Source organism: Anomaloglossus baeobatrachus, chromosome 5 (genome assembly GCF_048569485.1).
Source record: "Anomaloglossus baeobatrachus isolate aAnoBae1 chromosome 5, aAnoBae1.hap1, whole genome shotgun sequence".
NCBI lineage: Eukaryota > Metazoa > Chordata > Amphibia > Anura > Aromobatidae > Anomaloglossus > Anomaloglossus baeobatrachus.
Window position 1 is genome coordinate 500,388,505 of NC_134357.1, and position 15,729 is coordinate 500,404,233.

A 15,729-nucleotide genomic window follows, 5' to 3' on the forward strand; every position below is an offset into this window, starting at 1 on the left:
CAAAGGTGGTAGACCCCTCGGAGCCCCACTGGTGTGGGAAGAGAGGCATGAGGAATCCTTCCGCCAGCTGAAAGCGGCCTTGACTGGAGAGGAGATCCTAGCGTATCCTGATTACAGCTACCCGTTCATCCTCTACACCGATGCCAGCAATGTGGGCTTGGGGGCAGTCTTATCCCAGGTCCAAGATGGGAAGGAAAAAGTGATTGCTTATGCTAGCCGAAAGCTCCGACCGACTGAAAGGAATCCTGAGAACTACAGCTCTTTCAAGCTCGAGCTCCTGGCGCTGGTGTGGGCTATCACCGAGCAGTTCCGCCATTACCTGGCCGCAGCAAAATTCACCGCTTTCACGGATAACAATCCGCTGACCCACCTGGACACGGCCAAGTTGGGCGCGTTGGAACAGCGGTGGGTGGCCAGTCTAGCCAACTACGATTTCACCATCAAATACAGGGCCGGGCGTGCCAACGTTAATGCTGATGCACTCTCTCAGATGCCCCACTTGTCGGAAGAAGGGTGCGAGGATGACGACCTCGAAGAGATCGAGTTGCCTGCATTTCACCAGCCACCAACTGAGAAGGTGCATGTCCACCAACAACGGGTGAACCTGAACCCACTGCCCAGTCAGGAGTGGCAGGAAGCTCAAAACCAGGCGCCCGCTGTCCGCCTAGTCAAGACCCTGGTGGAGCAAGGCACTGCTGGAATAGACCCTGACACCCCAGCTGAAGCCCAGCGCCTGTGGCGAGAACGAACCTGGCTGTATCTACACCAGGGGAAGTTGTACCGTGAGCTGATTAACCCGAAGACTCATGAGAAAATCCGCCAGTTGGCGATTCCCCAAGCTAATGTGCCCACCGTTCTACAAGCGTACCATGATGGTGCCGGACACTTCGGATGGAAGAAGCTGGAAATGCTGTTGAGAGAGCGGTTCTATTGGAGCGGGATGCCGGAGTCTGTAGAGGCCTGGTGCCGAGAGTGCGGCCCTTGCACACTGAGAAGGAAGGACGAGGCCAGCCAGAAGGCGCCCCTACACCCGATCGTTACACATCAACCGCTGGAGCTGGTCGCCCTGGACCATGTAAAGCTCACCCCCAGCCGAAGTGGGTACACCTACGCTCTAACCATAGTAGACCACTATTCAAGGTTCATGGTGGTTGTCCCAGTCAAAGACCTAACTGGCCGTACCGCCGCTAGAGCGTTCCAGGCTTAGTTCTGTCGACCACATGGATACCCTGAGAAGGTGCTTACTGACCAAGGCCCGGCCTTTGAAGCGGAGGTGTTCCATGAGTTTAGTCAGTTGTACGGCTGCAAGAAGATCCGGACCACGCCTTACCATGCCCAAACCAACGGCATGTGTGAGAAGATGAACCACTTGGTTCTGGGCCTCCTCAAGACGTTGCTGCTAGAAGTGCGGAACCTGTGGCCGGAGAAGCTACCTGACTTGGTTGATATGTACAACCATATCCCTTCCAGCTCAACGAAGTGCACCCCAGCATACCTGATGAGGGCTCGCCCCGGCCGGCTACCGGTGGATCTGGACATGGGATTGGAAGCCCCAGAAGCACTCCCTTCGACAGCTGAATGGGAAACTCGGCGGAGGGTGCAATACCTACAGATTCAGGAATATGTTGAGAAGAACTTGAGTCGGAGTCGGGAACAGCAGGAGCAGCGCTTCAACCAGAGGGCGTCTGCTGGCCCTTTCCAGCCTGGGGATGTAGTGCTGAAGCGGAAGAGGAGGACACACAAGCTGGATGATCAATGGGAACAAACTCCATACGTCATACAGCCCACAGGATGGGGAGATGGGAAGGCCTACCAGATCAGTCGTGACCAAGGGGGCACTTTAGATGGTCCCGGGAAACCGTGGCCAAAGAGGTGCCCACCAGCATTGAGGGCAGCGGCTGAGGTATGGTTCCTCCACCAGCGGAGAAGGCAAAAGAGGTAATCCACATCGTGATGTGTGACTTCCCAGCGGACTGGCCTACACAGAATGGCGCGGTGATACTTCCAGTGATACTGTTCCCACAACCCGTGGATGAGGAAGTGATGGAAGTGGTCGACCAAGAGCCAGTGCGCAGGGATGAACCTGTACCCAGCTCCCCTATGCCTCCGCCTGCCCCACACGATAGCAGGGAAGAGGAACTGATTACTCCCTCTGCCCCACTGCCTGTCCCCACTGACACAGGACCCCGGAGGTCCACTCGTCCCAACCTAGGTAGACCCCCACTTAGGTACAGGGAAACTACTCTTTAAAAGTGGAAAAATTGTGTGTGTGTTAAAAGTTTGAAAGTTTGAAAATGATAAGAATAATCAACTGAGATGTCACCTGATTGAAGCCCTGATTTGCTGCTGATTAAAACCGGTCGTTGCCGGCACCGTTGTCCCCGAGGGGACCGTTTGAAAAGATTTTTTGCATAAAGAACTCTTTATGAACAGGCCCAGGAACTTGCAGGGCAACCACAAACTAGTGGCATGTAAATAATGTTGTTGTGGCTTCCACCGTTACCGCCTCCAGAGAGCCAAATTGGAGGAAGGGCCCGCAGTGGAGTAGGCTGGGGCCCAGCCACCACCGGAACCGGTGGCAATCCTCTGGGGGTTTCAGGGGTTCTCCATGGACGTGGGTCCCCTGAAAAGAACCCGCTCGGGCAACTTGTGCAGGACTGGGGTCAAGGGGTGCTGCCTGTTTGCTTAGGGGCAGCATCAGGGCCAGGTTGCTTGGGTGGGAGAGAGCGGAAGCCGTAACCGTAACGTTTAAGTAAGAGTACCTCCCGATGTGGGAAGATGTTATTTTACTTGTAATCTGTGTTTTTACCGTTTTCATATTTTTCAGTTGGTGAAAATAAAACCGGTGATGGACGGGCAGCCCGCGGACAGGTCTGCATTTAACTAAGGGGGAATGTAGCGCCCTGGACAAGCCAGGGGCCACAGAGCACAACATCCACACACCCCACACTCCCAGCAGGCACACCGAAGTCAGAACACAAAACCCTTGTTGCCTTCCTCCAGGGGCTGATGTTCACACCAGGGGGTGGGCCAGGCGGTTGGCCTCGCCCACCGAGGAGTACACAGTCCTGGAGGCGGGAAAAGCAGGCAGATGAGTTGAGGAGTGGAGAGAGATTGAGTTTGGTAGTGAAAGTGAGAGGAAGGAAAGTAGTAGTTGAGCAGCCTGAAGTTGGTCCGGGTGTGTGGCCCGGACAGATCAGCAAGGTTGGCAGACGGTGGTGACCGTCTGCAGGAGTGGCCGATTGGAGTCTACCGTAAGGACCGTGGACGGGCGGTGGCCCGGCGGTACCGGACCGGTACACAAAGAGAAGCCAGCACCATCTGGCAGGGGCTTTCGGACCCCGGCAAGGCTAGGAGTCGCTGTGAATTTGCCGAATCCATTAGTGAAGGGGACCTCCTGGGTTTCCAAACAGCCAAGTCCCGACAGAAGGCAACAGTCCAACCAACAGAGGCAGACACCGCCACCGCCAAGGCAACCGTTTCTCAGGGCCAGAGCCTGCGGGCAAAGAGGGGCTCCTCCAGCCCATATCCAAGCTGGGGAGCGAGTTACCGGTGGGAACCCATCGGAACCATCAACCGTACATAGGTGCAGGGAAAGGCAGTCACCATCAACCTGCCGGGAGAAACAACACCGCAGCCGTCTGTGGGACCCGTCCATCCAGCCGAGTGTTTTACCGAGAACTGTGTCTTCATCATTGGGCTGAGTGAGTACCACCGTGCCGTGCGACACAGCGCTGCCCCTGCGACCCTGCACCTCACCAGGCCCCGTAACCCGCCTGCCATCCATTCCTACCCCATCACCGGGCCCCGGGACAACCATCCCCCTACCCACTGAGGGGAGAACTAACAAAAAGGCTGCTCACTGTCACCGCTCCCAGGATCCCCATCCAGAGCAGCGGTGGTGTCACCATTATCACCACAACCGTAGGTGGCGTCACGGACAATAATCAAAACCCCCCACAATCAAAATCCCCTTTTCACTCACGGGCGAGGAGCGCCACTCAAGTCCCCGGGATCCGGCCCAGTGCTCGAGCCACCACCAAGCAGCCGCAGCAGCAGCGGCCGGATCCGAGCAGTGGGAGAGCGCAGCGTCCCCTCCTCCGCCCACGACATATGTATGTATTTATGTATTTTTCTGAATTAGTCTTTAAATATGTATGCTTGTATGTGCATGTATCTGTGTATGTGCTTGTGGATGAGACTCTTTCGCCCCGGGCCCACAAAAACCTGGAGTTGGCCCTGCATCTCCTGATTGAAACAATGATTCCCTTGTACGTGAACATTTCTTACTATGCATAACCCATGTTCACATTCACTGTTTTTCTTCTTGATTTATGAAACCCCTGAGACCGTGGATAAAAGCCTCCCAGATAGAATGGTTAGACCACTTTCCCCAAAGCAGCACTCCATTGTTGGGGGGGAGGGGAAGGCAAATCTGAAGGAGAACCATTACTCATGAGTTTGGAGGAACCTGTGTAGTTAAAGGGGAGTCACTACTTTACATGTATCCACTGAGATCTGCCATACAAAGGGTTTGTTTTATTGTAATTAAAAAGGTTATTTTATTGGAGCCTGCCCCTCAATTCCTACCGAAAGCAAAAGGAGGGTGGTGGTGTGGGCATTCAGGGTGTGTGTTTGTCTTCTACATGTAATTCTCATTTTGTCCTGACAGCAGACGTGGCGCTACAGAGCAGAGAACAGTTCCATGTTTGTGGACAGTGGTGTAGGAGTCAGTATGGTGAATGCTCTGTTTGTAAAGACTCATGGACTTACCTTCAGTATGTTGACAAACGCCATCTATACCATTGACTCTGCGCCGCTTGCTCACCGATGCCTGACACAGATTTGAATAGAAGGTGCTTACCAGCTGATCCACCGTCCGTATCCAAGTCCAAACAGGGAATGAAGAAAACTCCAGCTGGCCACAGGTAGTGGATATTCAGCAATCCAAAAGCTAAAAAGACTTTATTTCACCATTTAAAATCCAGTATGGAAAAAGAAAGAAAAAAATTAAAAATCCATGCGATAACCTGTTTCGAATCACGCAGGATCCTTAGTTATATCCAAAGTCTGAAACATTAAATAGGGCATAGAAAGAGAAAAAAAAAACACGAAATCACTCTCCCTCAGTCAGGTGCAAGCTGATTAATTAAGGCAGTCCGCTTAGAAAGTGAGCTTATTTCACATATAAACACTGACATATATAGAAAAACAAGATAATTTAGAAAGTAATACATATAAGATATCATTTAGTAAACTAATGTGTGTTATCACTATTGAAGAAGCAGTAACTATGAACAATTGTCACTGGAAAAAATGAACCCTAAACATATTAGGTAAAAAAAAACCAATCCAATGTGGACACACACAAACCTCTATACTTGAGAAATATTTCGGTAAGTACAAGTCCAAAATAATTCTAAAAAACTCAAAACAAAAAAAAGTTCCGTATTTTTCGCTTTGTAAGATGCACTTTTTTCCCCCCAGAGCTGGGGGTAAAATGGGGGTGCGTCTTACAAAACAGATATGGCTTACCGGGTAAAATGGATATGGCTTACCGGGGTTGTGGTGGTGGAGCGGGGTCATAGGAAACAGGATCCCAGTATGAGCTTGGGGGTGATGTGGCGGGCGGCATTGATCTGCGGGTGGACGAGCTGCGATGGTGTCTCGGTGGTGGGTGTATTGATCTGCAGTCAGACGTGCTGCGAGGGTGTCTCGAGGGTGGGTGCATTGATCAGCGGGTGGGCGGGCTGCAATGGTGTCTCGGCAGCTGGTGCATTGAGCAGACTGCTGGCTCAATTGAATTGCCCACGGTTGACGCTATGGACTTCAAGAAAATGGCCGTGGAGGCGGCACGTCCGCAGATTGACGCGATGGACTTCAAGAATATCCATTTTGTGACCAAGACCCTAGAGATGCGAGTGGGATCATTTCACTCAGAGAGCTTTTCACGTGCTTCCAGAGATGGCTCATGCTCTGCTGCTGGGGTTACCATTGTTTCAGTCACAGGAGATAACATAGCAGTGCACCCCCACTGGAGTATAAGTGTCTGATCCCGGTTCATCCCTCTCACCCGCCAGCAGTGCTGGCTAATCTTCTGGGTCTGCCATCTGCCAACTGGGCCTATGCTAATGTCTTTGACAAGAAGGAGGCTGAGACGTTGCCGCCACATAGGCCCTATCACTGCCTCATCGACCTTCTCCCCAGGTCAACCCCTCGTCATCTTTACTCCAGATCTGCCTACCCATTGGAGGAATGTTCATCTGGCCCTTCAGAGGTTGAGGGAGAACCCCCTCTATGCTAAATTCAAAGTGCGTGTTCGAACAGGACTCGTTGCCTTTCTTAGGCTACATAGTCTCCAATACCGGTCTCAAGATGGACCCCGACAAGGTATCGGCTGTACTGAAGTGGCCTCAACCGGATAGGCTGAATCTGATCTTAGGGTTTGCCAGTTATTACAGGCAGTTGATCCCGCAATTCTCATCTCTGGTCCGTCCCATCTCAGCTCTGACCCGCAAAGGGGAGAATCTGAAGATATGGACATCGGAGGCAGGGGACTCTTTATTGTCGCTCAAACAGGCCTTTGCTTCTGCTCCGATGCTGCATAGACTTGAGACCAGCAGGTGATCTTAGAGGTGGATGCCTCTTCCTCCAATGCCGGTGTGGTTCTTACACAGAAGATAACCAAGGGTAAGACAGTAACCTGTGGCTTCTTTGCCAGCGAAGCGGAATTACTCAATTGGCGACCGAGAGTTGCTGGAAATTACGTTAGCCCTGGAGGAGTGGCAAAACCTGCTGGAGGGGTCGGTGCATGCAGTCATCATCTACAGTGACTACAAGAACCTGTCTTATCTCAAGATGGCTCAGATGTTCAACCCACAATAGGTCCAATGGTCGTTGTTCTTTGCCTGCTTCAACTTCATCCTGCACTTCCCATCCTCTGTGTTGAAAGTCAAGGTCGATGCACTGTCGATGGACCAGGAGGAGGAGCCTCAGCATATCATAGAGCCTTCCAAGCTGATGGTGGCCCCAGTTGATGTGCACCAAGTTCACCTAGGTAAGACGTTCGTTGCAGAGGCTGATAGAGAACGAGTCCTTTGGTGTGGTCACTTATCTAGACTGGGTCACATCAGTCAGAAGAAGTACCTGCAGATGATCTCTTGGCATTTCTGGCGGCGGTTCTTGCTGAGCAATTTATCCAGCATATTTTCCGGCTACACGGTCATCCTATCCACATCATGTCTGACAGAGGGGTCCAGTTCATGGCCATGTTCTGGAGAGCTGTCTGTAGAATGATGGATGTCGTTTTGGACTTTTCGTCTGCCTACCATCCACAGTCCAATGGCCAAGTGAAACACATTACCCAAATCCTGATGAACTACCTCCATCATTTCGCCGATGAGCACCACAGCTACTTGGTCAAGCTTCTAACGTGGGTGGAGTTCTCCTACAATAACCATTGAATCCACCGCCAAGTCTCCGTTCCATGTGGTTTATGGGCAGCAACCTGTCCTGTGGTATGCTCCTCTGACAATCCAGCAGCTGATACCCGTGTGAAGTCCTTCTCCAACGTCTGGGTAGAGACCAAGTCCGCTCTGGAGCAGTCCTCGATCTGTATGAAGAGACATGCAGACAAGAGACTCCTAGATTCTCCTTCTTTCCACTTTGAGTGTTTCAGCGGATCAATAAGGTATCGTACAATTTGTGGTTGCTGCCTACTCTACATATTCCCAACTCCTTCCATGTATCTCTCTTCAAGCCTGTCATCCTGAGTCAGTTTCACCAGGATCCAGGTGTCTCCCCTCCTCCGGTCTTGATGGCGATTTATTTGATATAAAGGTCTTGGTAACCAGCCCCTCTTTTCCTTAAGAAATTCCTGAAAAGGAGGAGATGTAAGTGAGGTACTGTAGTGCCTGATCCCGATGCGGCACCCCAGCATGCTCCTGCGGTATCCTCAGCCTGTCGGAATTACAGAAAAAATGTTGTCCCCTGCCAGTCAGACTGATGGGAAGTAGGTGCCAGTCTTGAGGTGCGACTCTTTCCAAATCCAAAAGGGAAAGAGGTCTGTGGGATCCAGGGGAGATCGTGGACGGGTGCACGGGGAAAAACAGGAATTTGCTGCCCCTAGCGCCCTCTAAAGGGGGAGGTTAGAGGAATATCCTGAGAAATATTGTGAGGATTATGACATTCATATAGGTCAGTCAGCTGCCACTGTTCATTTACACACACCATTGCCTTGTAGCAAGTAATTTCGCTTATTCTAGTCACCAAATGGCATAGGTGACAACATCCAATTAAGCCTAAACAAGTTACTGAGTAGAAGCAACCCCCAGCTGTGAAGAGCATTCAGCCAAGATGATGAACAGGCATTTCCAAGTTTTACAACCAAGCTTCAAACCAGGGTCCTCAACTTGGAGGCTCCTATATAAGAGTTACAATATTAGGGAGCACTTCGCTCCCTCATATAGGGCAGGTTATATTTCCAGCTTCATGATGGCAAGACGTACGTCACACATATTTTCTATTAATAGTGTGACGAGCGAATCAGCTCAAAATAATAACTGGCCTTAGGAAGCCCACACACACTTTGTGTTTCCTATCTATAGATAGATCAAATCATAACTGAAAAAAATGATGGTAATATCTTCCACATTGGACACTCAGAAGTGGAGATATAGGGGAAAACTGCAAATTCATAGCATTCTGGAAACTAAAGCCACAACATATATCCAGCCCTATATCTACCCCCTGAAGGAGGTAGCGCCGAAACACAGGCATCGGGGAAGGTGTCACAATTCCTAGCCTGGTGCTCCTGCTACACCCTGGTAATTATACATGGTTTACTTTTATAGTTCCCTCTTACTTACCTGATCGGCTGGCATGATTCGAGCCATTACCTATCCTTATGATATTTGTAGCAGTCTGTTAGCATATTAGATGCCTGCATCTTCATGTGGTCATTTACTGATCACTACATGGCGTTTGATTTATTTTGTGCACAGTATATCCGGGAAGTATAATCTATGGTTCCATGGTCTCCAGCGGTGTTACATATTATGGTTGCATATTTTCGTTGTATGTAATCTGACTACAAGTGATTACAGATTACTGTGTGGCACAAGACACTTTATGTAATTTTTTTTACGCTGTTTTCAATTTTTATGTCCATCTTTTTTTTCCATATTTATATAAATTACACACTTGGCAACTATTTGACGTGTTGTTCGGTTTCTTTTTCTTTGGTTTTCAGTTCCATTCCGAATGGTCCTATTGGTCATTTTAACCCCCACACGCAAGGCATAATTATACTTTCCAGACTCTTATTATTTTCTGTGTTGGTATGGGTTTTTCATAAACATAATTTGTGCTACATCCAGCCCAGTCTGAGGTCACAATGTGGGATGGGACATGGGGGGAACGTAGGTTCATTAAAACCAGAGTGGACATGTTGTGAGTGTTCTTCTCTGAGAGGTAATGTGTGGTACACGTGTGAGGTGAGAAGTTCCAGGAAAACTCGTGGCTCCACAGAGGCTCCCCTGTGCAAGCCAGCGGGCCTAATCATAAGGAACAAAGAAAAGGTAATTGATTTATTTCTATATGTTTGCAATCATAACTTACATGTAACTGTATTTCTGGAAATCCCATCTTGTATATAGTGTACTATGTAATGTGCCCTTAAGGCAATTAAATCTAAAATGTAATCTTGGGCTGTTGCTTTTGTCTTGATCCCAAAACCCCATGACAGTGATCTTGGTTTAACATTACATGCTACCTGGGCTGCTTTTTGGCCCAATATAGTCCTGTTAATAGACCAGGCCTGTATCTAACAAGGTAAAAAAAAAAATGAGCCGGAGTATGAGTTGGTATACATGCAGCTTGTAAGCTCATGTTCACACTGGCCATAGGTCAAAGAAAAAACAAAGATACAATTAATATGGACGTATACCCTGCTGTAACTGAATAAAAGCATAGTGCATATAAATAAACATTGGGTACTTAGTAAACACTGTTTAACACTGTTTTTGATAAAAAAAAAAAAAGCATAAAGCAATCCCACCGCGACATCTGTACCCAGTCGGGACAGTACCTACACTCTCTAATATGAAAACCTTACCATGGGTCAAAATAGGCCTCAATGTGAATAAGGGCTGATAGTTACTGGGTCCCAGCAGAACACACAGCCATGTGAAGCATAGAATGAAATGCCCAGCTCACTGAGAGGGGGGGGCACCCCTATTTGTACTAAATACAAGAGACTACATAAAAACAGAAAACTGAGCCGGAGTATGAGTTGTTATACATGCAGCCTGTAAGCTCATGTTCACACTGGCAATAGGACATATAAATAAACATTGGGTACGTATTAAACACGGTTTACTACAGGACACACAGCCATGGGAAGCATAGAATGAGCACAGCTCACTGAGAGTGTGGGGGGCGGGCACCCTATTTGTACCGAAAACCGTGATTCAGACATAATTCCCAACAGGAAAATTCACAGTAATGAGGCAGAGAGAGTCACTTTGGACTCATGTCTCGCCTGTGGTCCAATGGTTTGCATCTTATTACTTGCCTCTTTAAGCGTGCAGAAGAGTGCTGGCAGAAAAGTTTGTGCACCTTTGAAAAGGACACCGCTGTATAGAGGCCAAATGAAGTCCAGAGTAACTCTGCTGTCTGAATGGATCCAGTGACCTGAATTATGTATTTCAGAAATGTAGATGGAAATTGTTTAGCATAGAGCACAGGATAAATGGAAACTGATGAAAAATATTCTGTAACCCAAATTGCATCCAATAGTATTCAACTCAACTCGTAAAAGAACAAATCCCCACTCAGGTCCGTCATTTGTTAATGAAAATATTGGGGCTTTAGCGTTACGAGCAGAACAAAGGCTCTGTACAAATGCTATGGCTCCCCCTAAAAGAAAACCAGCAAAATCGCACTCCTAAATCCAAATGCCCCCTACCTTCTGAGTAACACAATGTGCCTAAACCACAGTTAGCGTTCACATGTTTGATATTGTTGTAGTAAGCAGAGCCCACTTAATTTACTGGATGTCTCCAGAAGCACAAGCTGGGCACAATGTACGGGCACTACAATGTAGTGGGCACAAGGGCTTATGTGCAAATTTTCAAAATCATCACTACACCCATAGATGAATTCTCAGATGGGTGTAATTTCCAAAATGTGGTCATTTGAGGGGGTTTCTGCTGTCGTGGCACTTAGGAACTCTGCAAATAGAGTCCGCAAACTATGTAAGGAAAATCTGTGCTCCAAAAATAAAATGACGCTATTCTCCCAAGCCCCGTGGTGTGGCCTAACCGTTCTGTACAGTTACTTGTGGGGTATTGCCATGACCAGGAGAAATTGTGTAACACATTATTGGGCCCTTTTTATTCGTTCAGTTTAAGAAAATAGGAAATCTGGGGTTAAAACAATATTTTAGTGGTAAAAATGTAACTATTTTGTCACCGCTCAATAGTATAACATTTCGTAACACACCTGTGGTGTCAGTATGCTTACTATACCCCTAGATTAATTCACTGAGGGGTGCAGTTTTTTAAAATGGGGTCACTTGTGGGGGATTGCTGCAGTTTTGGCACTTCAGGGCTCTGTTAATGTGACATAGCACCCACAAACCATTCCAGCAAAATTTGAAGTCCAATATGGCGCTCCTTCCCTTTTCTTTGTTTAATCAAGTAGTTTTATTGATTTTTAAATATAACAAAGTATACTCTCAAAAATAAACATTTCACCAGATTATAACAGGATTGAGTAACCAAACATATAACTACCCCCAACTAACCCCCCCACCCCTACTCTTATTCAAATATTATAATTTTTTTAACACTAGGCATAAAGTAGGCAAGTCATATGATAGTCTGAGCACAGATAAGCATACCTCTATTCTTGCTCAGAGCCATGAATGACACATCCACATTTAATGATCTTCATCTTCTGGATGTGTATTACCAACTTAATTGTATACCCATTGGGACCAGATCCCGTCCGCATAAGCAATTCTACCTCTTTTCTGGAATATTGCTTATTCAATATGAATCAAGTTGGTTGTTTTACATACTAAGGGATGGAAGTTCTTCCTTTATTCGGTATTTTGCAATCAGCTTTCGTGCAGCAAACAGCAATTGCGCTACTGCAAGCTTTCCAGTCGCTTCTAACAACATTTCTTCCATAGAACTCTGAACACATACTATTGGATCTTTTGGAACTCTGCAACTGTAGGACCCTTCAATCATGTCGATCACTGCCGTCCAGAAAGCGTACAACTGCAAGCAAGACCATAGCATATGTAGGATCCCAGTGCCTCCCCTTTTCAGCTTTGCATTGCACCTCAAAAGTAGTTCCCGATTACATGGAGGGTACTTGGGCACTCAGGAAAAATGACACAAATAACTGTATGGTCCTTTTTTTATTAGCCCTTCTAAAAGATTAAAAACTTGAGGCTAAAACAACAGTTTAGTGAAAAAAATGTAATTATTCACGATCCATTGTGGGGGGTCTGCGAATGCGACATGGCACCCTCAAACCTTTTCAACAAAATCTGAACTTCAATATGGCTCTCCTTTTCTTTCGAGCCCAGCCAAGTGCCCAAACAGTAGTTTTCCACCACATATAGGGTATCGGCGTACTCAGGAGAAATTGCAATACAATTGTACAGGGCATATTCTCCTGTTACTCTTGTAAATATAAAAAATTGGGAGCAAAAGCAATGTTTATGGGGAAAAAAATGATTTATTAATTTTCACAACTCAACATTATAAAATTTGGTCAAGCACCTGGGGGTTCAAGTTACTCACCACACATCTAGATAAATTCCTTGAAGGGTCTAGTTTCCAATGTGGGGTCACATGTGGGGGGTTGCCATTATTTAGACACATCAGGGGCTCTCCAAATGCAACGTCAGCTAATGATTCCAGCCAATCTTCCATCCAAAAAGTCAAATAGCGCTCCTTCCCTTCTGAGCCATGCCGTGCACTCAAACAGTAATTTTCCATCACATATGGGGTTTTGGACTAGTCAGGAGATATTGCACAACAAATTATATGGTGCATTTTCTCCTGTTACCCTTGAGAAAAAACTAAATTTGGGGCTAAAGTAACATTTCTGTGGGAAAAATTAAAATTTTAATTTTTTCCTTCCACAGTTCTTTAGATCCTGTAAAGCACAAGAAGAGTTAATAAACATCTTGGATGTAGATGTAGTTTTCAGCACTTTAAGGGGTAGTTTTAAAATGGTGTCACTTTGGGGTATTTTTTGTCACATAGGCCCCTCATTTCAAATGTGATGTGGTCCCTAAAAAAATGGTTTTGTAAATTTTGTTGGAAAAACTAGAAATTGCAGATATTTTGTTAGGAAGTTAAGCCTGTTTAAAAAATTGTGCTGATATAGACATGTGGTAAATGTTATTAACTACATTGTGTGACATAACTGAAGTTTTATTTAATAAAGCAAAGTTTTAAAATTGCTAAATTTTTGCCAAATTTCAGATATTTTCACAAATAAATGCAAAAAATATCATCCTAAATTTTCCACTACTTTAGTACAACATGAAACAGAATAGGTCTGCTCGTTGCTGCCTATTGGTGGTGCTCAGAAGAATAAATTCATGCATAGAAATAACTTTGGCACTCCAACAATTGATTGTAAGAAAAATAGTCCACTTTAATAAGTTTGTTACAGATAATAATAATAATCTTTATTTCTATAGCGCCAACCTATTCCGCAGCGCTTTACAATTCAGGAGGATCATATACAAACAAGTAACAGTTATAGAAAATACAATATTTAAAGGGAAAAAAGACAACCCTGCTCGCGAGAGCTTACAATCTACAATGAGATAGGGAGGAAGGGGGGACAGGGTACAAGTGCTTATTTACAATGACAATCCAGCCATCTCAAGAAAATGGGGGATAGATAATGGCTTCCTGGATCAGTTGGCCAGAGCCTTGAGATGCATTTGGGTGCCATGGAGTTTGACGTGGGGTAAGTTTCTCAGAAGTTGGAGGGGTTAGGTGAAATTAGTTTGGCTAGGGATTGTGATAAGCCACCCTAAAAAGATGCGTTTTTAGGGTGCGTCTGAAGCGGAGTAAGTTGTGATTCGTCCTAACTTCTGGGGGTAGAGCGTTCCAGAGGTTTGGTGCAGCTCGGAAGAAGTCTTGGATTCTGTAGTGGGAGGTTCGAATTAGTGTGGATGTTAGTCGAAAGTCATTTGCAGAGCGTAGAGAACGGGTGGGATGATAGACAGAGAGGAGGGTGGAGATATAGGGGGGTGCCGCATTGTGGAGAGCTTTGTGGGTGAGAACAAGCAGTTTGAATTGGATCCTGTGATATATGGGCAGCCAGTGCAATGACTGGCACAGAGCAGAGGCATCCGAGTAGCGGTTAGCCAGATAGGTGACCCTGGCTGCTGCATTGAGGATTGACTGTAGAGGAGAGAGTCTAATTAGGGGGAGACCAATTAATAGAGAGTTACAGAGATTCAGACCAACGATTTGGCCAAATTGGCCTTTGTCAATGTCTATTTCTTTAACGTGACAAGAGTGGTGGGAAGTGAAACACAACAGGAGGACATTTCAGTGAAAGATCACATTCAAGTATAGAATAAAACTTAACTTTTATATTAAGTCTCTTTATAAAAAAAAAAATCTTTAGTAATCCTGGCAGTACATTAAATATAGTACTAATGGAAATTGAAAGGAAAGATTACGCATTTCAGCTAACACGCCTTCATTATGATCTATATGGTAGCAAAGTCAGGTTCACATTTAAAAAGGAAGTGTCTGTCAACCATATATATATATATACATTTTCTATGCAGTCCCTTTTGTAAGTGATTAAGAAATGGGTTTAGTAGTTTCAATCATTAGGGAGTAAACTCCCTATTTTAATTAGTTTTCACATAATGCCCTAGTTTTCCAAAGACACTTAGTTTTAAATGTGAACCGGACATTGCTACCATATAGATCATGATGAAGGCGTGTTAGCAGATATGTGTAATCTTTCATTTAATTTTCCATTGGGACTGCATCTAACGTATTGCCAGGATTACTAAAGATTTTTTTTTTATAAAGAGACCTTAAATAAAATTTAAATTTTATTATACACTCGAATGTGATCCTTTGCTGGAATTTCCTTCTGTTGTGTTTCACTTACTATAGAGTGGCTCCTGCCTCTCTGAGCGTGGATTACTGAAGAAGGCTTTCTACCGATACAACTTAACTGGTAGGCTGAATATATTTGTTTCTTCTATATTTAAGAGTGCATCAATAGCAGCAATACCAATTGGCATATCAAAAATACTTCAGGTTTAGAAATCTCAGCATATTAAAATTTAACCTTTAATGAATACATTTAAAATAGGTTAATATCCCTCCAAATATACAAATATCAATAAGCTGTTGAGGCCCAGCCTATTCAAAATGGGCACAAGTTAGAAAATGAAGAATTCCGATTGCTGGTGTCCCAAGCAGTCACATAGGATGGATCACTCAAACAACCATTAGCAATGCTCATACAAAAAAACACATTATAATAACAGAACAAGCAGAAAACAAGAAATATGTGTTCACTTCAAAGACCGGACAGTGGTCCTCGGTACAAAAAACAAAGAAGAAAAACACAACATACCTAAATAAATAAATCTCACAGTGACAGTGGTGATCCGCATGAGAATGTTAGGTAAATATAATGGAATAATCTCACCAAATT

The 15,729-nt window shown here is 45.7% G+C and overlaps 1 protein-coding gene across 1 annotated transcript in view; it reads right to left on the reverse strand.

Annotated features, from left to right (window-relative positions):
- The window catches only part of LOC142312827 (uncharacterized), a 253,151-nt gene that overhangs the window by 136,709 nt on the left and 100,713 nt on the right, over positions 1-15,729 (reverse strand). The window contains 1 exon segment of the mRNA XM_075351813.1: positions 12,083-12,287. Within this exon segment, the coding sequence (XP_075207928.1) occupies positions 12,083-12,287 (205 nt within the window).